Genomic DNA, 25961 nt, shown 5'->3' with positions numbered 1-25961 from the left:
GCAGGTGCAACGCACCCGCTTTATTACTCGCACGCGTTTCGACCGTTGATTGATTGCGTTAAAAAGATATCATTGACGATTTTACTGTGTAGTGTTTGTGAAGTGCCGAATTTCGGATTGTATCTTTGGTATGTACATTACCTTTAGTTTTGAATTTGTGATCGGTTAATTTAGAGAAAGTTGTCGTAATTTTGTTGTGATTTTCATTTATTTTCCAGTGTTGGGATGAGTCTTTTGTCGGTATAATTGCTAATTAATTTAATAGCTTTAATATGTAATTCATATTTAATTTAATTTGAACTCAATGCAATGTGTTAAGTTGTTAATGTTGAGGGATAATGTTTTCTTTCTCATGCTATTATCAATAACGCTTTCATTTCGATAAAATGGAAATTAAATAGCCTATTACTGATTTACGTAAAAACTATAATTTAATTTTGTTAAATTCCTCAAAATTAATTCAATTTTACAAGTAACAAACATTCATCCATTCATCCATCCATTCATCTTTACAAACTTTATCGCATTTATGATAATGATCACAATATTATGATAGAAATATCAGGACGATAGAGTAAAAAAAGTAAAATTTTCCTTTTATTGTTTGATAAGGTTTTCCCATTGTCACTAAGAAATACCTATCGTAGATTTTAAATCGATAAATAGTTTCCTTAAGTTGGGACAAAATATACTCGTAACAATGAAGTTTTTACTACCAGTAGTAAACGCGTGGTACTTTTTCAACATAAAAACCTAGTACAGACCGCGGACTCTTTTCATCACAGGGAAAAGTATCAAAACATTTTATTAACTAATAGTGTTTTTAATATTAACAAATTGTGCTTATAAAATAAAGAAATACTTTTTGATCGACTATCAAAGATTAGTCACACTTCTTAGCGTTCACGATTTTATGCGGTTTTTTGCCTCATCCTCAAAAATAACAATTTCATTAGAAACTGGTTTTTACGCAGGTAGGTATTATCGGGGGAAATAATTGGTTTGGGGATTTTTTCCGTTTGTTTTGGAATCGTCGATGAATTAGAGCATGTAATAATCGTATCAGTATAATATCTTATGTTTTCGTGGTCTTAGAAGGGTGCCCTAACATTCAGAATGCTCTAAATAAATAATTAATTCTAAATAATAAAAAAAAGTACACAAAAAACTTATTTTCGTGGTAAATAAATAATTTTGAAAAAGTAAACTACATAAAATAAAAATATTTTTATTGTAACTTAGGTACCTACTTTTCCTACCTATACTTTCTTCCAAACTTTTTCGCGTTCAATAACACATTATAATGAATAGTCGTCCAAAGATATTTAATTTATTTATATTGAATTATTTTAAGACTAGGCGCAGACCACCGATTTTTAGTTGGCCGATAGTTGTGCCCGATTTTCAATTGTTTGAAGAATCGGCTTTTTTATTCAAATCGGTGTAATGTGTGCACTTCCATACATGCCCATACTGATCAACTGCCCGACTAAAGTATCGGCCGACAAAAAATCGATGGTCTGCGCCTAGGCTAAAGTTTTACAAGATATGAGTAACATAACAATATTTTCTATCATATCAATGATAACATTGTGTAATAAAATTTGTTTACCGGCATTCAAATGAATAGAACAGGGAAAACCGATCTGAATCACCGCCGACGGAGAAAACCAGACTTTGATGTACTTATGTTAAACCGATGGGTAGCGAAACCAATAGATTAAGAAGGTAATTTATTCAAACGGGGTAGCCCTGGGTAAGTTTATTATCCAAACAACATTATTTACACCAAATTGAATTTATAAAAAGATAACATTAAAAAAATGGTATATTTATTTGACATGAAATGATTTTTTTCTCATCGTTTGATTGCAATTATTTTAATGTCTCTTGACTTTGAAAATAATAACATCTAGGTACTATTAGAGTCATTATTTTTATTAATGCGCATTTAATATCAAAGACTATTTTATCTTTCAGTTGTGTCATAATGCATGCCCTTCCTTAACAGTGTGTGTGTTTTTATAACCATCCATTTTCTTGCTAAAGATCACTGAAGAAATTTAAATGAAGTTCTGGTATCACGATTATTTGAAATCCAGAGTAGCTAGCGAAAAACCTTTCAAAAAAGGTGAACGGAGTTTTCATGTTCGGTAAGATAGTTTCGGAAAAATGCTCTAAGTTCTGTTATACGAGCTCTATGTACCAAGGTTGTACGAAAGATCGGATGATGTCGTCTATAAGCAGAGCTTGCATTTATTGGCAACTAGCTGACCCGGCGAACCTTGTTCCGCCTTAATGGCAATAAATAAGCAGACTTTTTTTTAATTTCGAACGGGATAAAAAGTATCCTATGTCCTTCTCCTGGCTCTAAACTACCTCCCTGACAATTTTCAGCTAAATCGGTTCAGCCGTTCTTGAGTTATAAGTGGAGTAACTAACACGACTTTCTTTTATATAACGGGTGTAAAAAAACCTATCCCGAAGCCGTAGGCTACTTATTCTCCACATCATGAGGATCATTTTTTTCTTTGGGACCATACCTGGGAAACTTGTGGTTTAGGAGATATTGAAGGTCAAAGTCAGAATATTTTTTTCAAGATTTTTACAATATCAATTTCAATTCGTTATTTAGAAACTTTTTTTCTAAGAAACCTTATTAAAATTTTGAGTATTTTCGTCAAAATTAGGCTTTTGTCTTTACAATAAGAAATGTATAGCAGCGCGCGCACACACGCTCAGGCGCTGCCCCCACGCCCCGCAACCCGCGCTCGCCCGTGAGTCATTCAACTCTACTGTGAGTTCAACGACTACGACTGGACCTGGACTGAGCTTAATCCAAATGATCCAAATCTACCCAATTTGTAAAAATGAAATGAGTACCTACTTAAATTAGTCACTTACACCTTATCACCTTACCACTTTAGTTTTTGTTATAAAAACTAATAAAGAACCTTGGTTATTATTAAACATTTTTAACTAAACCATACTTTTACGCATAAGTGCATAACCATCATTCTATCACAATGTAGTATCACAGGTCCTAGTACCTACGCAAGTGTGATAAGCGTAAGTAGCACAGTGTCATTAAAAAGTACCGTAAGCAGATGAATAATGAATGGTCTTTTGAATCAGGCTCGTCATTCTTTACATTCATAACTCTCTACTTCAATAACTGAAGTCTTTACGATAGTAATGAAATTAATAAAGTAAAACTCAAATTATTGCTTACACCACACCACTCTGAACGCCTAGAATAAACACCCTAGCAATGTTGCGTCTATCGTTGATTGAGGCATTCACTTTCGAGTTAGGAGTTATGATTGTGTGTTTTGTAAACTTAAATTATTTCAGCAACTTGTCGGCGCTCTATACTCGGGTAGCAGGGTTCGTAGGTTTTTATAAATAAAAGTTCATATAGACTGGTAAGACGGTAACTGTATTGTGTAAGCGCGAGGATGGGCCTTCAAGGCGTCCGACCGGTACCGAGGTTGCGTACTGACTAACTAAACTAAACATTGGTTTTTCTCTCGACGGTCGGCGGCCTTTTCAGGTAACAATCGTAAAACAAAGTAAAAATAACACGAAGATACAAACAAAACAATTAGCATGAAACACATGGCAAAGGTTGGCACAAACATAATACAAAGTAAACAACAAACAATAGAAAGACATTACAAAGGTTGGTGTTGCTTGATACACAGACACCTGCAATAATTGCGTATATCAACAATGGACCACATGTTACATCGGCGAAACACTAAAAAGATTTGAGTTAAACATTCCGACAATAAAATCCTAAAATTGCAGGTGCGTGAGAAACTAAAATTACCATGCTCTAAAATTAACACGCTAGGACTAACAAAGCATTTACATCTTAAGTTTGTACAAGGAGTATTACAATTAAGTATATTTTAATTAATTGGTATGAGGCGTAAGTAGGACGTAGTCGCCACAGTACCCCCCTACCAGTGATTTAGATCACGACACGAGAACAAAAATAACAATCGCGATAAGTAAACTACAAGTGATCTAAATAACGAAATAACAAAATTACACAAAAAAAAAAAGATATAATTACGCTAACACAAGCCTGCTTGGTAGTAGTCTGGAAAACGAACGCGTCTACCAGAACGGCGAGGGAAGTCCGGTTCAATAGAGATAGGCGGTAAAGCTGCAGATGGAGAACCTGAATTAACATTGGAACCGGTAGATTGACCTCGGCCACTCTCTAAAGTTACCTCCAATGGTATACTGCTGTCCGGATGGTTGTTTGGATGATGTTCTGCATCTCTCAGAATATAGGCAGGTTTCAGTCTTTCGATCGATACCGTGACTTCGCGTCCACGTATATCGAGTACGAACGTTTTGTTTGTCCTGCTTATTACCTTATATGGCCCTTCGTAGGGTTGTTGCAGAGGAGCTTTAACAGCGTCATTCCTTACAAATACATGACTGGACGACAGCAAATCTTTGAAAAAGAAAGTACTCTTAATGCCATGGCGCGTGCCGTCGATTGGCTGTAACTTATTAAACTGCTGTCGTAGATGGTTGACGTAATCGCTAGGCACTGGGTTGGGCGTAACACTCTTACATAAAAACTCACCTGGGAGGCGCAAGCTCTGTCCGTATAGAAGTTCAGCAGATGTAGCTTGTAAATCCTCCTTCCAGGATGCCCTAATGCCTAACAATACTGTTGGTAATACCCGCGTCCAACTCTCGTCGGCATGACATTTAATTGCGCTCTTAAGTTGCCGATGAAAGCGTTCTACCATACCATTTGAAGACGGATGATAAGCAGTGGTGCGTAGGTGGTTCGAACCTAGTAGAGCGTTCAGATCTCTAAATAGGTGCGACTCAAACTGCCTGCCTTGGTCCGTTGTGATTCTGCTTGGAATGCCGAAACGTGCAATCCAATTTGAATAGAACGCGCGTGCTACTGTTTCTGCCTCTTGGTTGGGTATCGGTATCGCCTCAGACCATCTTGAAAAGCGGTCGACGCACGTGAGGCAGTATCGATATCCCTCAGAGTAAGGCATAACGATAATGTCCAAATGAACGTGGTCAAACCGAGAAGATGGTGGTGCGAAAGTGCCAGGAAGAGTGATAACGTGTCGTGACACTTTAGAACGCTGGCAGCCCAAGCACGCTCTCGTCCACTTTTTGCAGTCAGAATTCATTGAGGGCCATACGAATCGTTGTGAAACGAGTTTCGTCGTAGCACGTGCCCCGGGGTGTGAATTCTGATGAAGTATGTTAAACGCTACCTTTCTGAAAGGCTCTGTAAGGTAGGGTCTGGCGCGTTGAGTTGATACATCGCAATAGACTGGTGTGTCGCTATCAGGCAAACTAAGAAGTCGTAATTGCAATGACGAGTTATTTGAATCTAACAACGACTTAAGATGAGTGTCATTTTCCTGTGACTTCGCAAGAGATTCCCAATCAAGGCCTTTACGAACGCTCTCTATACGCGAAAGTGCGTCGGCTGGCACGTTGTCTTCGCCATTCACATGACGTATGTCTGTTGAGAATTGACCTATTAAATCCAGGTATCTAAACTGCCTGGGTGAACATTGTTGCTCTTTTTTACTAAATGCATAGGTTATCGGCTTATGGTCAGTAAAAATTACAAACTGTCGTGCTTCAACGTAATGCCTAAAATGTTTGACTGCAGCATAGATAGCGAATAGTTCGCGGTCGTACGCTGAGTACTTTTGTTCGGCAGTAGTAAGTTTTTTAGAAAAGAATGCGATAGGGTGCCAATCGTTACCTACTTTTTGTTGCAGAGCTGACCCAATGCTATTGTTCGATGCGTCACAAAAGAGGGCTAACTCGGCTTCGTCCCGAGGATGGGCTAACAAAGCTGCCTGGGCTAGACTCTCCTTACAAACATCGAAATCTTTCCTCGCCTGATCCGTCCACGCAATTGGAGTTTTACCTTTTATGTTACCATGCAGCAGCTCGTTAAGACTAGATTGGCTAGCGGCTGCGTTAGGTATGCACCTTCTATAAAAGTTTAGCATACCTAGGAACCGTCGTAGCTGCTTTGCTGTGGTCGGAAGTGGGTACGTCCGTATTGCTTCAACCTTTTCAGGGAGCGGACGAGTACCGTCGGCGGACACTAAATAACCTAGGAATTCGATCTCTGATTGGCCAAATACACATTTCTTAGGATTAATCACTACACCATATTTTCTTAACCTATTAAATACTGTCTCTAAGTGTTTTAAATGTTCATTTTCGTCACTGGATGCAATTAAAATATCGTCTATGTAGCAGTAACAAAAGTCTAATTCACTTAACACTTCGTCCATAAACCGCTGAAACGTTTGAGCTGCGTTGCGCAAGCCGAACGTCATGAACTTGAACTCGAATAAACCGAACGGCGTTGTGATGGCAGTCTTTGGAATGTCTTCTTCAGCGATAGGGATTTGATTGAATGCACGCACTAGATCTAATTTTGAGAACACTTTACTACCACTTAAACACTGTGCGAAGTCTTGAATGTGACGCACTGGATACTGATCGGGCACTGTTCTTGCATTCAAAGCTCGGTAGTCACCGCATGGACGATGTTTTTCTTCAGTCTCCTTTTCACTTCCGGGAATCGGTGATGAACTGGATTCTGGCGTGGAGGATGTGGTCGTCTTGGTTACCATAACTAAGGGCGCTGCCCACGGGCTTTTCGATGGACGAGCGATGCCAAGTTTTACCATCGAATCAAACTCTTTCTTGGCAGCTCTAAGACGATCGGGAGCGAGCCTTCGCGGTTTGAGTGCTACGGGAGGTCCTGGCGTCACCAGTATGTGGTGTTTCGTTCCGTGCTTTACCTCCTGCATGGCTCCGTCTGGTCGTGTTATCGCAACATACTTGGACAGTAGATCGAGGTAAGGTGATGTTCCACTTAAAGTTTTCACAGTGAGTTGCTCACACTCAGCCACATGTCCATTGACCGTAAGATGAGTGATCGCGTCTACCAACCTCTTATTTTTCGCATCTACCATCAGGTTGTAGTGAGCGAGGAAATCTACACCTATAATGGGTTTCTGTACATCCGCTACCACGAAAATCCATGGGAAGTCTCTTCTAAGCCCGAGGTTCAAGGTCAGTGCGATAGTACCATACGTGGTTATTGAAGTTCCATTGGCGGCGACTAATCCATAGGCAAAAGCTTTGCAAGCCGTAGGGACTAGTGCTTTAGGGTATACGCAAAGGTCGGCCCCTGTATCAATGAGGAACGTTACATTATTGGCCTTGTCGGTAACGAAGATGCGGCGTGTAGGTGTATGGGGAATTGCGTCACCCGCCGTTAATGACTCCCGCTGGCGTTTCCCTGCTGTGGTTTGTTGTAGGAACAAGGTCCAATGCACTTCTTCGCTCGTGAACCGTAACGATGATGGTCCCAACATAGCCAGTCTGTCAGTCTAGTTCTAGATCGTGAAGAGGTACACGAGCGTGAGTTTGAACGACCGCGTGGCCTGTTACTTCTCGTGTCTACCTTGCTTACTTGCGCCTGTTGCAAATTCTTCATGAGAAGCGCCATGTTCTCCTCCAGCCGGCGTAATCGTTCGTCAGTTATGTGTGTGGAGATCGCCGCTGCTGGGGGCGATGGCCTCGTGCACCGTAGCCTGGCGTTTTCAGCTAATAAGTCGGCGATGTCGGCGAACGTGTCGAGTGGCGTATCCCTCTTGACGGGACTATTAACCATTTTAACGACACGCTGATTACACTCACAAAAAAAAAACTGTCAGAAAGTCTATAAATTATCACTGCGCGAAATTATCACTGCGTGGCGCGAACCTGAACCCTGATAAAACCCTAAGCGCACAATAAAACACGTAAGATCACGTCGGGGTCACCACTGTCGGCGCTCTATACTCGGGTAGCAGGGTTCGTAGGTTTTTATAAATAAAAGTTCATATAGACTGGTAAGACGGTAACTGTATTGTGTAAGCGCGAGGATGGGCCTTCAAGGCGTCCGACCGGTACCGAGGTTGCGTACTGACTAACTAAACTAAACATTGGTTTTTCTCTCGACGGTCGGCGGCCTTTTCAGGTAACAATCGTAAAACAAAGTAAAAATAACACGAAGATACAAACAAAACAATTAGCATGAAACACATGGCAAAGGTTGGCACAAACATAATACAAAGTAAACAACAAACAATAGAAAGACATTACAAAGGTTGGTGTTGCTTGATACACAGACACCTGCAATAATTGCGTATATCAACAATGGACCACATGTTACATCGGCGAAACACTAAAAAGATTTGAGTTAAACATTCCGACAATAAAATCCTAAAATTGCAGGTGCGTGAGAAACTAAAATTACCATGCTCTAAAATTAACACGCTAGGACTAACAAAGCATTTACATCTTAAGTTTGTACAAGGAGTATTACAATTAAGTATATTTTAATTAATTGGTATGAGGCGTAAGTAGGACGTAGTCGCCACAAACTAAATAAACAAGTATCTTTTTTCACTCCTTCCATACTCATTACTTCCTTTCTTAATAATTTACTTGAAATAAATAATCGTCATGCACGCGATTCTAAATAAACGTAATTTTAATCGTTAATCACAGGTAGTAAGCAGGTGTGATAAACTTGTATCATTAAAAAGTACTGTAAACAGATGACAAATGCTCTTTACACACAGGTTCATTATTGCTTACATTTCTAGCTCTCTACCTTAATAAATTTAACATCTTTACGATAGTAATTAATAAAATAAAACTTGACTTACTTATTACTGCAATCTAAACGCCTAGAAATAAATCACCGACAAACTCTTGTTCCTTAACTTTCGATAGGAGATAAAAGATAAGATGTTGTTTATAAACTCGATTGATTTTAGAAACTAAACAAAATTTCATATCTTTTAGCACTTCTTTCATACCAATTACTTACATTCTTCATAATTTACAAAAAATAATTCATCGTCTTGTTTGGGATTATTTTAAATGAACGTAACTTTATTACACGAAATAACTATCAAAATGTATTGATATTCTTATTGTTTTATTAATAACGATTGCGTATCTACAATTCATTCTTTGAGTAGGTATTTTGGAAGCTTGCTAAGAGCATTAATTATTATTAAGTATGCTAGGACGGATCTTTAGTTAACAAAGATTAAACAAAGTATTTTTCTCGTCGCTTTTACATTCTCATTCGTTGATAGACTTGCATGTACTAAACTAACGAAATTAAAGTTTTGTTATGTTAAAAATTACGTAAAGTAGTTGAAAATGAAGAATAAAACAAAGCGTAGCGCTCGACGTCATTCGATAGACGCGTAGACGTATTGCTTGACTGTAATTGGTCAGTCTCGCCGCGCGGGGCAGCGCCTTTGTTGCTAGGTCGCTCGCGCGCGCCTCGCGTTGCTCGGCGCTCGCGCGGCCAGTTCGGTTTCTTCGGTCGTCGAATGCGCTTGCGACTTTTGATTGTTTTCTCGTGCGGACAGTTTGTGTGTGAACGTGTAATAGTGAGTGTGGTATTAGTAAATGAGTGTTAGAAAGATGCCTAACCATACGTACAGTGCTCGTGAGTACGTAAACATGGTTTACTGTTATGGGAGGGCACGTGGAAACGCATCTGAAGCCCTGCGGGCTGTAGGTATCGGGCTGAACATCCTACAGCGCACCACCGTACTGATGCACGTATTTTTGTTCTGGTTGTACAACGTCTGTTGGACAATCAGCCGATTGTGCCTCCGTCCGCCTCGTCTAGGCGTGTATTGTGTCGTATTTGAGGAACTTAAATACCGGACTGTACGTGAAGGAATACTGGAGCGCGTACATCAAAACACGCTTTACCGGGCACGCGTTTGCTTGCACGTGGAAGGCCGTTCAGTTCGAGCCACAACTTGTCCGGTTGGAGCGGCCGATTCCAGACGACGTCGAAGGGGATTAGTCGGTAAGTACTTAGTTCTAATCCTAAACAAATGCTAAAGGAATGTGTTTTTTAAATGTAGGAAGTGAATAATCTGGTAATTTTGTGTACAAAATACTTCTGCGGTCGCGGTAGGTAGTGGCGGGAAAGCGCGTACGCTCCAATACACTCACACACACATAGGCACGGTCATTTCGTTGCGTGGTGCGCTGTACATTGCGGGCTGCGGAATATTGTATTTTTTTTAATCATAAAAATAAAAAATATTTCCCACCAATAATATTTTGTAATATTACTTGGTTGGGTGTACAGAATGCGTAGTTTCAGTCTTCGTGATAGGTTTTTTTACACCCTGTATATAGATAAGCAGCCCTGCGCCTGAGCATCGAGCCCGGCTTAGAGCTATAAGGTTAGATAAGTTGAATGTTTAATTGTAATTGAAAATAAAACATATTTTTCCGCGAAAGCTCTCGGATAGAGCATAACTCGCGCGTTTAAATCTTTTAATGGCAGACCAAAGTCAACGCTGGAAAAGGCTAGTTTTAATGTTATAATAATGTTTAATAGACGCGATTTTATATAAAATATGTGTACTAAGATTATACACATTTATGTATTCTAACAATGCTAAGACATTTTATCATCCTCTCATAGGTTCGCGGATAATCAGCGAGCTGTCAGTGATAACATATTTATATGCCTTATCACCGCATTATCACTTATCACTCAGTCCCTGCGTAACACTAAGGTGCTAACCTTTACATTGTGAAAATATAATATTGGTGCAGTAATTTAGAACAGTGTGCGACATTGATTGCGCTTTGGTAAGATATTTTTATTACTAGTTGTGTGTTGTAAAGTCAAATAATTTACAAGTTAACTCTAATATTATTTATTGCCATTAGTTTGACACTGGTATATTTAGTTGTAATGTGAATTATAATGTGTCGATATTACGTTATGAATGACTCAGATGATAGTGATTGACCCATAATTTACCGAACTTCACAATTTGATGGTTAATTTATGAGCTGTAGCAGGTTCGTATTTCCATGGGGGAAATGTTATAATGATTAGTTATAATAGTATAATGACTTATTATTTATTATAGTGATCAAAAAATTTGGAAAAAGTTAAAAATAATATAGGGCAGAAAAAACTGACGTTCCTTCATTAACGACAATGATGATGTCTTAATCTCCCTAGAACATTAAAATAAGTAGTAAGTAATGTTTTCCTTGAAGTAATTGATGAATATGACTCGTTTTCCCTAATTACCAATAAGGTTAATTGGTAATTTACCTAACACTAATCCACGAAGTAGGTAAATGTATTTATTTATTACTATTATTGCACATTATTGAATCATAACATTCAACGAACAACTTGTTAATTTTGTCTAACATCATAATAGATTACATTTAAAAATACTATTAATTCACACTGTTATTATTAAGAAATCATTTAGTATGAACATGATGTTATAAAACTTGTTGTTTTTATTTTTAATATTTTGAGTAGATAATTATTATTTTCGATTTTAGATTTCATTTGTCAATAATCTAAAAGTGCAGATAAATGAAACTTTCTAGACAATAATATTATTTTCTTATTCACGCTTGAATCATTTCCGATTTTGATAAATGAATGAAGTTTCCTCATTGATATTTTGAAGTGACGCGTTTATAAATAACAAGTGACGTGCTAATCCATGAAAATATGTGCTAATCTTTAAATCTATGCTTACCATTATATAAAATAGTGGCGTCTTATATCGTTGTAATACAGGCTAATTTGCTTTAAAATGTCAGATGTGCTGTCGATTTGTTATTTTATCACGATACCTGAACCGCGAAATCATCTCTTATACATATATCACATTAATTGAAGAGGTATAAATGCTAAATGAGTGTGGTAGTATGTAACTAAAGTTTTGAAAAGTGCATAATACATAGAAGTGTTGTTGATCACAATCATGATTTTTTGTTGGAACTTAATTATTTCATGATTAGCCTAGTCAAAGCTATGTATATTATTTACTTAGCAGTTAATGAAACTAAGGTTTAAAAAAATTGCACCTTTAGTATTTAAGAAGTATTTTCAACTCATTATTTAGTATTATTTCTTAATCAAATAAAGAAATCAGGTAAAGATTTATTTATGAAATTACAATTTAAGTAATTAACTACAAAAACAGACAGATAATAATTTAATGCCATACACAATAACCTCATAAATCATTTTAACGTTATCGGGTAAATACATAAGCCCACTTAATTCTAAAAAATCTTTTATTTACTTATGATTTAATTTATTTATACCTGGGTGCAGTTTTATTTTAATCTGTTTGGATATTTTGATATAGGTACCAAATGAGATATTTCACCGCCTCTGTGGTCTAGTGGTAAGACCATCTGCTTTTAATTTTTTCTGCATATAGTCCAGTCAATAAAGCATTATAGATGGAAAACTGTAGAACACAAATTCTGACTTCAGAACTTTATTTAGACTAGTTAGGAGGTGAACATAGTAAAAGTCCCCACCCTTAGCCCTTGAGCCGGCGGGGAGAGGGGGGTTTAAAGGTGCCACTTTTAGGTTTTTCGCTTAATCCTCGGAAACTATGCGTCCTAGTGACATGACTACTATGAACCAAAAAAAGCTTATTCAATTTGCTACAGGTGAGACCGTCAAGTTTTTCTATATCTTGTATAGTTTCTGCGGCATCTGCTCTAGAAGGTCTGTAAAATTGGAAATTTTATTTTTGTCTTACATGTTCTTTTCAGGAGAAAATCGACTAAATCAACATTGAGCAAACACTATAGACATGCAGGAGCATGTTAAGCCTAGTTTTAGGGAGGGGACTGCACCGTGCGTATATTTAGACGAACCAATTAGAGTCACTTTTGACTCCTCATCATTCAAAACTAACTAAAACTACTGTGCATTAACACTTCAAATTTGGCTCATGTGTTGAGACTTGCAAGATATACATCAGTTTCAAATTTCACAAATATCCCTCAAACGGTTCTTTAGGTATTGGCGTCCAAAAATCTACATGTTTAACCTATATACCAAATTCTAACCACTTCCAGATGACATCGAAGGTTCAAATTTGGCATCCAGAAAGGTAGTTATGTAAATACAAAGGAACAAATAAAAAACCAGTAAATTTTAACATTTTACATGTTAGAGATAGATGTTAGTGTTCTAAATGTCGATTTTTGAACGTCAATACCTAAATAACCGTTTGAGGTATATTTAAGAAATTTGAAGCTGATGTTTATCTTACAAGTCTCAACACATGAGCCAAATTTGAAGTGTTAATGCACAGTAGTTTTTGAATGATGAGGAGTCAAAAGTGACTCTAATTGGTTCGTCTAAATATACGCACGGTGCAGTCCCCTCCCTAAAACTAGGCTTAACATGCTCCTGCATGTCTATAGTGTTTGCTCAATGTTGATTTAGTCGATTTTCTCCTGAAAAGAACATGTAAGACAAAAATAAAATTTCCAATTTTACAGACCTTCTAGAGCAGATGCCGCAGAAACTATACAAGATATAGAAAAACTTGACGGTCTCACCTGTAGCAAATTGAATAAGCTTTTTTTGGTTCATAGTAGTCATGTCACTAGGACGCATAGTTTCCGAGGATTAAGCGAAAAACCGAAAAGTGGTACCTTTAAACCCCCCTCTCCCCGCCGGCTCAAGGGCTAAGGGCGGGGACTTTTGCTATGTTCACCACCTAACTAGGCTAAATAAAGTCCCGATGTCAGAAATTGTGTTCCACGGATTTCTCTCTACACCGTCGTTAAGGCATTCATTGACTGGACTAATAGCGACCATTTCTAATTTGCCATCGGCAAATGGATGATTTGGTCAGACAGGGCGCGGAGAGAGAAATTTTAGTAGTGTGGTTTCGTAGAATATGGGGTTCTTTCGTCCGTTCGTTTCAGCCAAATGACGTCCATAGCTGGACAAAGGCCCCCCCCAAAGCTTTCCATAATGAACGGTCCTGTCCACATCCAGGTTCATCCCGCGACCCTTACCAGATCGTCAGTCCACCTAGTAGGAGGCCTGCCCTCGCTACGTCTTCCAGCCCGTGGTCGCCACTCGAGAACTTTTATGCCCCAAAAATGGGGTATTATATTGCTAAAATATTTTTTTTCTTCTATCATGTAGGTAGACGACAATTAAGAGTAGGCGCACACCGTTGATGTTTCGTCGGCCGATAGTTTAGTCGGGCAGTTGATCAGTATGGGCATGTATGGGAGTGCGCACACTACGCCGATTCGATTTGGCCGATTGTTCATACAATTTAAAATCGAGCACAACACTGGTGACTTTATTTATAAGCTGCCATTCTGATGCGTGTACCACTTTTATTTACAAGTAATCTAATAGGTCAGATCTTGTAATCCTTTGGAACAATGGGAGGAAGTGGTAACCGCAACGCCTACTCATATCATGATGTGGAGTGACAGATTAAGGGCATTGATTATGTTCCTACACCCATTGATATTTTAAACTTAAACTTAATGTGCTTGCTTTCAAAATATTGTCAGTCAGTCCTGATTATATAAAAAAAAACATTTATTTGAACCAAAAGTTACATTATGCATGAATGTTACTATGCAAAAGTTACAAAAAGTGGCATGATAATCGGGGTCCCATGACAACTAAACTAGGTTACAACCTGTATATTAGTAGCCAGTGATTCCTCAACTAAGATTTAAATACAATGACTTGGTCCGATTGGTTAGTTAAATTAGTTTAGTTGAATTTGATGGAACAGTTTCCCATTGATGGAACAATATTAACTCACATCGTAAACATCAAATGAAATCGTCGACAGGGAAATCAATGTATCTGAAACTTGCGGATGGTAGTAGCAGTGGTCGCCCAGCAAGCAGTAGATTGTGGCTTCTAATTCTACATATTTGAGCCACCAGGTCTTTGTCGTCTTTCAATGTCTCTCTGGTAGCTTATTACTACTTCAGAGAAAAATAAAAGATTGCAGATTTTTCGAGATTGCTCATTCGGTATGGTTTTTGGATGTTACTTGGTCTAGGATTGCAATGAAGAAAAACAAAAAGAATGTTTTTAATTTGGAACATGTAAAACATTTATCTACTATATAAAAATAAGTCGGGTTTTCCTCCCTGACGCTATAACTCCAGAACGCACGAACCGATTTCCACGGTTTTGCATTCGTTGGAAAGGTCTCGGGCTCCGTGAGGTTTATAGCAAAGAAAATTCGGGAAAAGGGGGTAAAACAGGATCCACGCGTACGAAGTCGCGGGCGGCCGCTAGTGCTGAATATTTACAGACTTAATCCTTCACCAGGCACTACCTTCATCGCGTTATTCATTAGCAGAATGGCGTCTAGTAATGAGTCAATCAATACACAATGTTGATTGTTGACGTACTCTACTGTTTGCATTTGAAAGTCCCTGCTCCTATTTACAAGTCTACAAATACTACGTGTGTTTATGTACAGGATGCTCTAAATGTTTATTAGACTTGATTTTGTATCTATCAAATTATCTGTATCAATAAACAATCTGCCGAATAAATATTTATTTAAGCACAGAAAAACATGCGAATATCGTTTTACCGATAGCATGTGTGCTTACCATGAGTTTACGTTAGATGTGCTCGCTAGCGAGTATGTAAAAAAAATCCATGAAGATTGTATTTCTTGAAAGTAACCGCTAGGGGCGCTGTACAATATAAATGTCATCATAAGAAAACAAACAGGTTCCAGGTTCAATACCTATCGTTTAGCGTACTAATTTTTATACGGGGCCAATAGTACTTAAAGATATTAAAAAAATCATAATTCCAATAAATCAAGATAACCCTTGACATTTGATTTTCGAGAGCATGCCGATTCGCCCCAGTTTAGGTGTTGAGCTAAACTGTAACACTTTAAAGCCATTGTATGGTAATGAGGACTCAGCACAGCCTTACTCTCGAACGAGGCCTTAAATCTTTATAGCACACACAGAACCAACAAGTCACTTTTTAAATAAACACGACTCATAAAAAATTGGTTTTGATGCCCTAGTTTAGTTAAAACTTTGCAAAGGACATCATCCACGTTTCATATATTTTTGGTCCAAAATCAAAAGTGCCGGCCAACAAAAAAAAGTGCTGTATTCTGACAGAATACGTCTGCCTTAGCATTTGTTACTATGGCACCAAAGCCGTAGCTCCACTGTGCGTCGAGTATTTGAGATCTAAAAGTCATCGATTATTCATACATTTTTTGTTCAAAATCAAAAGTATCGGCCAATAAAAAAAAAAGTGCTGTGTTCTGACAGAATACGTCCGCCTTAGCATTTGTTACTATGGCACCAAAGCTGTAGCACCACTATGCGTCGAGTATTTGAGATCTAAAATTCATCGACGATTCATACATTTTTTGTTCAAAATCAAAAGTGTCGGCCAATAACAAAAAGTGCTGTCTTCTGACAGAATACGTCCGCCTTAGCATTTGTTACTATGGCACCAAAGCTGTAGCACCACTGTGCGTCGAGTATTTGATATCTAAAATTCATCGACGATTCATACATTTTTTGTTCAAAATCAAAAATGTCGGCCAATTAAAAAAAAAAGTGCTGTATTCTGACAGAATACGTCCGCCTTAGTATTTGTTACTATGACACCAAAGCTGTAGCACCACTGTGCATCGTAGTATTTGAGATCAAAGTCAGTCGTTTCATATATTTTTAGAGCTCAAATACTACGATGCACAGTGGTGCTACAGCTTTGGTGCCATAGTAATAAATGCTAAGGCGGACGTATTCTATCAGAATACAGCACTTTTATTTTTTGGCCGGCACTTTTGATTTTGGACCAAAATGGATGATGTCCTTTGAAGAAAAATACAACATGATTTCTTGTTTTTATGGCATTTAATAAACCATTTGTAAAGAGCAGGGCTTCTTTATTCTAAAATTATAGGCGCTGATGAATTTCACAATTTTATTGACGACTTTCAAGTACCTAATAGCACATTACACGTTTGTTGCAGACACACAAGCAAGGAAGCAAGAAATTCTTAGTTGCTAGAGTAAAAAATAAACATTTTTATTCGATGTTGCCAACACCATTGTGAGTAAACGGTGCCAATAAATGCGCAATGAAAATTAATTGTCATTTTGTTACATACCTATAACTTATTCGGTTAGGGGATGATTTTTCAATCGTCAAGCTGAAGATTAACCTTGTCATTTTGACATATTTCCCATACTGAAACTGTCAATGTGCCAAACTTATTCTACAGTTAAAAGTTATCCAACGATCGAAAAATCTGCCCTAAAGCTAGGCCTCTATTTAACCCTTATGACCCCTTGGTCCACCCGAGTCTATAATTTTATGATTTTACAAAAATAAATGCTTGAAAGAATCGACGACTTCTATGGCCATTTCAATTACATACATACATACATATTACATAGGTAGGTACGTACATTTTGATCAAGTGAAGAGTCTGTTCTGTTTGGTCCATGTGCAAAGGCTGGGCAAGATAGAGAGGTCACACGGAGATAATGGTTAAAATGTCAAGAATAAGGGTATTATGTCAATGGTACCAAGTTAGAAATCACATTCGTTGCTACAATAATAGTACTCATTAAATTACTCCAATTTAAATCAAGTTCAAGGCTTGGCTTAGTGTGAATGTTCTTCTTAAAGTATGACTTACGGAACAATATTATATTATGATATAACTTTATTTTATTTTGAGTCTAATAAATCAGGGATAAAACCAAAAAAAAAATTATATTCGGCAAAACAAACTACGATCGCGAATATTAATAGATTCAAAGTGCGCTCAGAGCATTTACAAGGAGCTCGATTCGAAATGGTAGTCTATGTTTAATTGAATAGAATAAACATCTGACAAAAGTGTTAGAAATTGAACTAATCACGTTTATATCGAGTCTTCAGGTTAATTTCATAACATATTCAGTTTTTAACCATCCATTTTCTTCATTACAGATGCTGCCATCCCCAGAGACGTGACACAACCAAACATTTGGATTTTTGGACGAGATGTGATCAATAGACAACATCAAAATGTTGCTGACATTGTGCAAATCGTGCCAGTAGTAAGTACATTGTGATTTCCATTTTATTCAACAATAATTTTCATTCTTTTAGAATCAGTGATCAATCTGTTGTCAAAAAAATGGGTAAAGCGTAAGACTGTTAAGGCTGATTTACACGTAGTACCTAAGTATTTAACTAAATATTAACTTAATTCTAAGTGATTAAATTGTATGTGCATGTACCTACTTAACTACTTAATACGTGTAAACCAGCCTTTAGAAGTTAGTGTTTGTTCTTTCAATTATTGCTCATTGCCATACAAGTCGTCCCCTCATTGCTACGTCAGATATTAGCAATCTGAAAATTTAATATTGATTACTGATAGACGTTTTTTATTTATCTTCTATAAAGTCCTCAACACTTCAAATTCACTTTGAATAAGAATCTTAATCTAGATTGAAACAAAAATTCACAGATCTGATCTGCATTCCTACTTTATGATGTAACAATATACAGTGTAAGTCACGATAAAGTGCACATATGAAAATAGATGAAACTAGACCTATTTTTATCGACAGAGGTCAAAAAAATTTTAAGTTTATTTTTTTATAGATTTTTTTTTCTTCCGATTACTTATTGTAAAGAAAACGTAAAAACTTTTAAAATAAGAGGTATATCCTGATAAAATAAAAACAGTAATAATGCTAAATAACAGGCAATACTAAAAAAATACATAAAATACTCAGAAAATGGCAACTCATAATAAAAAATGATACATTTTGTGAAAAATCTGCATTTTAATTCGTGTTTTTTTGGTTATTTGATAAATTTCTCCAAATAATGCCCCCATAATAGGTGGTTTTTATTACTTTGTGTTATTCTTTATCGTATTATCATTGTAAAACCAAAAATCGCATGTCTCTATCCCTATCACGACGTTTGCAATGATCGTTTGAACAAAGGCCTGTCACCACATTATTCTCCGCTACAGGCAGAGACAATTTTAATTTTAACCACAATGCTTATTTTAATTCGAAATATTTTGTTTTTATTTGAAATCTAACTTGTCTTTATCAAAATTACAAATCTAGAGCCACTTTCAGTTTCGATGTTAACGAAGCGTTGAATGGCGCACCCGGAGAGGTTTAGTTCAAACGATCATAGCAAATGTTGTGATAGGGATAGAGAGATGCGATTTTTGGTTTTACAAAGGTAATACGATAAAAACTGTTATGGGGGCATTTTTTGGAGAAATTTATCAAATAACCAAAAAAACACGAATTTAAAAGCAGATTTTTTTCAAAAATTATCTTTTTTTATTATGTGTTGCCATTTTCTGAGTATTTTATGTATTTTTTTGGTATTGCCTGTTATTTAGCATTATTACTGTTTTATTTTATTAGAATATACCTCTTAGTTTAAAAGTTATTACGTTTTCTTTACAATGAGTAATCGGAAGAAAAAAAATTCTCTAAAAAATTTTTTAAAAATCTCAAAAAAATATTGACCTCTTTTTTGTCAATAAAAATAGGTCTAGTTTAATCTATTTTCATATGTACACTTTAACGTGATTCACACTGTATTCCAAAGATGATATGTTATTATCAAAATCTTTTTTTCTTAAAACTGTAATCATGCTGTCCACTTGGCAATAGTTATTTTCCCGCCTCGATCACGATAACTATGACGGGACGTCAAGATAGTGACAACGCAAACAGAAGCGGGAAATTTGTGATGCCGTCATAGCGAGCACGATCCTTACGGGTGAAGGTGGCGAAAATTGCAAAAGTGATTACATTGTAAAAACTAATTACATATTTTGTAAAATTTGATTACAAGTTTTAATGTGCGTACTTAAATGTAAGTGTCAGTGATACAGAAATTATCACTTATTTCTTAGACGATTTGGTTTTTTTTTTTCACAAAATTTAAGTAAAATGTTATTTATGTGTTTTGTATTTAATTTCCAGCTGCCTGGAAACTATGTACTGGAATTGCTGTGAAGAAAGGTTTTGCTTCGATAAGAAGATAGCAACTTACAAGTAAGTACACTTACTCATTTTCTCGTCTCAGCCAAATGACGTCCACTGCTGGACAAAGGCCTCCCCCAAGGTTTTCCACAATGAACGGTCCTGCGCTGCCCGCATCCAGGCTCTTCCCGCGACCTTTACCAGATCGTCGGTCCACCTAGTAGGACCTGCCCACGCTACGTCTTCCAGCCCGTGGTCGCCACTCGAGAACTTTCCTGTCCCAACGGCCATCGTATCTACGAGCTATGTGCCCCGCCCACTGCCACTTGATTTTAGCAATTCTGCAAAAAAACTCATTTTCTATTTTCAACGTAATTTACCCAAGAGGCCATTGGCAAGGGCTTAATTTGTTTTTTTTCAGCCAATTGGGTTATTGAAAGCGCTTTTATTATGATGATTGTGTTAAAAAGAACCAAGAACACCGTCGCCGTCGTCAAGTTCAATATTTTAAAATGTTATTTAGAAAACAGGGCTGTAGCAGAAAAACATCTAACACTCTGTATTTGCACTTGGACCCATTGAAATAATCCACAGATCACGATGCAGTTCTATTATCGGAGTATCACAATGGCAATATCTTTGTTTCGAGATTATTTTAGTTTTCAGCCTTCATCTTTTAATAATAAGGTGTTTACACGAGTGTTTACTTCGTTTAGATTAGATTATACTGTCTGATAATAAACTGTCAGTTTAGGATTGCTAAGATAAAGTAGTAATAAATGTGTCTTTGCATCATTTAATTACACGATTAATATATTCAGGGATTCGTTCGTGGACCAGATTTTTTCATGTGTTAGTAAAATAATAGAGATAGCTAATGGTTGGAGGTTTATTAACTCTTATATTTAACTTTAGGAGCTAACGTAAACATTATATGGCCAACAATGGCAATAGTTGTAATGCTTTAAATAAATGCTTTAAATAAACAATTAATAAAAATTTTCTTTCTTTCAACAAATTAAAAAGCTTTTCTTACTGTCTAAATGCACTACTCAAGTCATAAAAAAATACAAAGTATTTACATGATTTTTTCCTTTCCTTTACAAATTCTATTCTATTAAAAAAAATGTTTGCTAATAAAACGTTTTTACCTCTTCCAGACTAGAAGACGTGCCTCCAGCGTACACAAACGGCTATGCCAACATGGGCGCGTCCTTAGACAGCGTGGTGACGGCGCAGCCTATGAACAACAACCACCTGCCTCCTGAAGCCATCACCGGGAGGGAGATCAACGAGCTGCCGCTACACGCTGACAAACTTTATGAGGTAGGGCTTGTGTTATTGTTCATTTGAACTGCCAGAACCGTCTTATTAGGTACTTACTAGTTTTTTCGTGCATAATATCCTTTCAAAAACTTCTATTACACGCGCGTATTTATCCTTTCAATAACTGAGATAAATCTACTCATGCTTTTTAAGGAGTATTATCTACATCCCTTTTCAGATAAATTGGTGAAGTAGTTTAAGCTTGAAAGGTTGCAGACAGACAGAGAAATAGAGAACGGATGGCTCATAAAGAGCCATTGGAGCATGTCTGACATGTTACAAGACTTTTCACATTAGTGATTGAGAAAGTTAAACACCGTCTTCAACAAAAGTGTGGTGTGTTGTTTGTAATTTACCCACATAAGGAATACTTGTTGTTGATAGATAACTACGAGTAATTAGTTAACTTCCTGTCTGCGGTACTTCCTATCTACATTATTAGAACCCGTATTTTTCGCAAATGACGCTGATAACATAATTTGGGCAAATTGGCAAATTCCTAAGTTCAATGATTTTGAAACAATTAAAAGTATTTAGAAAATTTATATCGGTATAGGAAAAGAAAATCTTTGTTTGCAGAAGTAGGTGCAAAGTAAATGAAACATGTTCAATACTTTTTCAGTTTGTTGTATTATTCTGGTTTGTATAAAATTGTTGCTTTGCTTAGATGTCATATAAAATTTTAATGTCCAAATAAATATTATTATTCAATTAAATACCTTTTGTTTTGTTACAGGTATTCTCTAAATCATTAATATTTAGAGATGAACACGAGTTGAAGTCCAAAGGCAGCAATGATTCGTTGGATGACATAGAAACTAAATCAGAACCTGACTATTTATCAGACAAACCAAACAGGACCAAAGTGTACTTTGAAGACGAGGTGAATTCGCCGGTAACAGACTTCGAAATCATGTTCAAAGATGAGCTCATGACAAACTATGACATGTTCAAAATTGACGAAGAAGAAGAAAGTGACAGAAAGAGCCAAGACACTGAAGAAGGATTGACTATGAACGTTGTTGCTGTTAGGAAACAAGATGTAGTTAAACCTAGTACCGTTACAATGAAAGACGAAACGAAAATAACAACGCAAAACCCTATTTACAAATACGATCCAATTTCGGTTGTCGCTTTACCTTCAACGTTAAGTTTACCTCGAGTGGAAAGTGTTAAAGGTATTTTAAGAAGCAACAGCGCAAAGACTCTTGAAAGGGTGGATAGTGGCAGCAGATTGTCTAAGCCAATGTTAAATAGAGTCGAAAGTCTTAAGAGTATAGATCCTACCAAAATCAACAAAGTACTAGCCAGAGTGCCTCATAGAAGTGCATCTTTCCTGAACATTCCACAGCATTTAGCACCAGAGAAACCTCCGTTGATAAAATCCAAATCAATGGTAGGAGTAACGGCAGCGGGTGATGCTGAAGTAAGACTGAGCAGTCTTCCAGATACCCCTATAATTAAGAGTACGAATCTACCAAGATTCTTTGCGGACAGTCCAGCGATCCCAGAATACAAAGGTGATACAAGTTTACAAAGTATTAAGAAGAAAACAGAAATGATGTTCCAAGAAAATGACTTCAGTATGCCGAGGTATTACGGAACTGTGGCGAAGTCTACAGAAAATATCCCCGTTCATGAGAGCAAGTCCATGCCCGACTTGAGGAACCCGGCTTCTAGTGGCAAAGTTAGTAAGAGACTCGTAAAATTAAGAGGCAGGTTGAAGCCTTTAGTGATTAGAAAGAGCTCTGAAGAAAAACTATAGGAGTTACTTAATTCATTGGCCAAAAATATCCACCTTTAAGTTAGTTTAAGTCTTTCTTCTACTTAATAATTCCGATACTATACGTAAACTATAATTTATAATATTGATCTCGTGTGAATGACATAATGTGAAAATGTGTGTTCAGTTCCTGTAATTGGAAAAACAAGATTGGCATTGATTGCCTGAGGGTTCTTATGATTATCTATAATACAAACACCCACGTTACACTAAAATTGAATGTTTTGGCTTGAATACCAATCATTCTTGTGTATGTTTAACTAAATGAATAAAATATTGTCAGAGCCTTATTGGTAATAAGTAGAGTCTAAAACAAGTTTTTTATTAGGTGTGTTACATGAACTATTGATTTGCATGTTATTAAAATGTTCTTTTAGGCACACAAAGACGAACAAAGTAAAATAACGATCAATCTCTATTAATTAACTAAAACTCTTAAGATGTTTGTGGTTGAGATGTATTCTAATTACCTACCTTTACTTAAATATTAATTTGAAATGTTATTATCCCTTATATTATCAGTATTTATTGCTCAAGATATCGTACCTACATGAATGTGATTGTAATTAAGTTAATTGTAATAATAAGTTGCAGCAATAATCTTGATGCAATGTAACAAAAAGTATTAATTTCACAATATTGTTGTAAATATTCTAGTCAATAAACATCAATTGTTAGTAATAGGTAACTTCACTTTCGCCAAATTTTTACTTAATAATAACTTACTTAAGTCGTAATAGATCTGTCAATTCGAACATTTTCATTATTTGGTTAACAAAATATTTTGATTACATCATGAATGTATTGTAATTAAAAATGTTATTACTTAATTTGAAAAACTTATTATTTTGCATGATTTATTCTTAATACGCAATCAAAATGAATGAATTATTTTGTCATACTTCAATCTAAGTTTAGAATTAGTAGGAAAAACAATAAAAATGTTGATCATTAAAACTTGCCTTATTCACAATCAAAATAAAAGACAAATTTATTTAAAAAAGCGCACAGTTTATTACTGGATCACTATTTTATACACTTCCTAGTCCACAATAGGTAAAACTTTAAAATCCAACTGTATAATATAAGACTGTTCTTTGGACTAAATATTATTCACTAGATAATCTGAAATTTATAATAGTGCTTTCCGTAATTCATTATTTCTCTAGAATTAATTAGGAAAATAAATCTAGAGCTAAAAGCTAATATTGACAAAGAGTGTATACTAAAAAAACTATTTAATCAGCAGTGCTTAAAACAAAACTTAAAATTCCTAACTTTAATAGATATTTAATCACTTTTAAAATAAAATTGAAACAACGTAATAATTTAAACGACTAAATATTTTTATTTTAATAATATTTTAGTTACAAGAGGGTAGGTGATCACAATATTATTTATCGACTAAAACTATAAATTATTAATCTAATATAGATGTAATTACATTATAACCGGCAAATTCCATCATTTATACATCAGTTTCCACGGCATATTCTTTTCTATATGGCACCAAAGTTTTAATAAGACTCAGTTTATGTTTTTTTTTCTATTTACTTTAATAAATATAACACACCAAAAGCTGTCAATTATTAATAATATTATAGTATACCTTCATTTAAAATAAACACAGCAAAACTCTATAGAACTTTGTATATTAATAAATCCGAAATACGTTATGTAGTGGTATTTTTTTAGTTCAGGCCATGTAGATTTTAAAAACCTCGGAAAATCTGTCGCTAATCCTACATTAATTCTAATATATTTAAAATACAAGGAGAAACCACACTTTTTACACTTTACAATGATTTAGAATTATGCTACGCAATCCATCCGTTTTAAATGCAATATTATAAATATTTTATAGGAATTGGCATTTTATTTACGAGATGTTATAAAAATTTACTTAATTTTGACTGTTTGATAAATCACAGATAACTTGTAAGGTAAAACAACAGAATAAAATTTCCTAATTTTATCTGAAACAAAATTGCTAATATAATTTTGACAAATAGGTATGTTTCTAACAATCAAGAAGTGTTATCTATGAATTTACTAAACAGCCTATGAGAATTTATATCTCCTGAAACCATAGGAATAAAACAATAGGCATTTTCTCTATGAATACTCAGTACAAAGTACTTCGTTATTACACCATAGTTAAATGTTTACGGTGTGAAAGGGATCGATTTTGGCAGAATCAAATTCAGTCCATTTCTGGGTTCAAAAACCCCGGAAATTCTTGCCGGTAAATAATAATAGTTAAGCACTCTTAAAAAATACGTGGGTACACAACAATGTTTGTGAAAATGTTACGCTGAAAACAATTATGATTTTTTGCTCTAATAGGTATACTGACGAACGAACTCGTGTAAATCAAGAAAAATAGAATAATAAGTAAGTAAATAAATAATTCAGAGATCTAAAATATTAGGTATATTTAGATTTTTGTCAACCAGTCCCTTACATACCGTTTTGTTATAATTATTAATTTATTCTTCTAATTTTGTTTTCACTAGCTTACTAGCAGTATGTTAATAACTAGAGTAGAAGCCTAAATACTATTTTTGTTAATTTAAAAGGCATTTTTATAGAAAAGACAACGATATACAGGTTAACGACTAGAAGGGTCTCATTAAAATATTACGGCACATTAAGTGAAAACTACTTTATAGTTAACTAAATCTGTGTGAAATCTAGAATACTGAAATAACCTCTGCTTAGACTACAACCAAAGGGTCATTCCGGCCTAGCTTTAAATTAACGATAACTACAAGTAATCCAGATCTTATATCTTACAATACTGAATCTCATTACAAAATAAAAGTAATTACAGGGTGTAAGAAAACTGGCACGAACGTATAAATAACCACATTGGTGGTTAATTGTAGATTCAAATACTATTATAGCGCCAAAAATATTGGAAACGTCG

General features: G+C 35.8%; 1 protein-coding gene across 2 annotated transcripts; it reads left to right on the top strand.

Annotated features, from left to right (window-relative positions):
• Nucleotides 1-25961, top strand: LOC135083487 (uncharacterized). Of its 2 annotated transcripts, XM_063978226.1 has the most exons (5): nucleotides 1-128; nucleotides 17903-18012; nucleotides 19924-19995; nucleotides 21084-21249; nucleotides 21986-25961. In XM_063978226.1, exons 2-5 carry the CDS (start codon nucleotides 17981-17983, stop codon nucleotides 23012-23014), a joined length of 1299 nt encoding a protein of 432 aa, XP_063834296.1. In that variant the 5' UTR covers nucleotides 1-128; nucleotides 17903-17980; the 3' UTR covers nucleotides 23015-25961. The 2 variants fall into 2 exon arrangements, with proteins under 2 accessions (XP_063834296.1, XP_063834298.1); XM_063978228.1 differs by lacking the exons at nucleotides 1-128; nucleotides 17903-18012 and adding an exon at nucleotides 19544-19813.

The sequence above is a fragment of the Ostrinia nubilalis genome, chromosome 23 (assembly GCF_963855985.1).
Source record: "Ostrinia nubilalis chromosome 23, ilOstNubi1.1, whole genome shotgun sequence".
NCBI lineage: Eukaryota > Metazoa > Arthropoda > Insecta > Lepidoptera > Crambidae > Ostrinia > Ostrinia nubilalis.
Note: the sequence above shows the minus strand (reverse complement) of the source record. Positions and strands in the feature narration are given on the sequence as shown.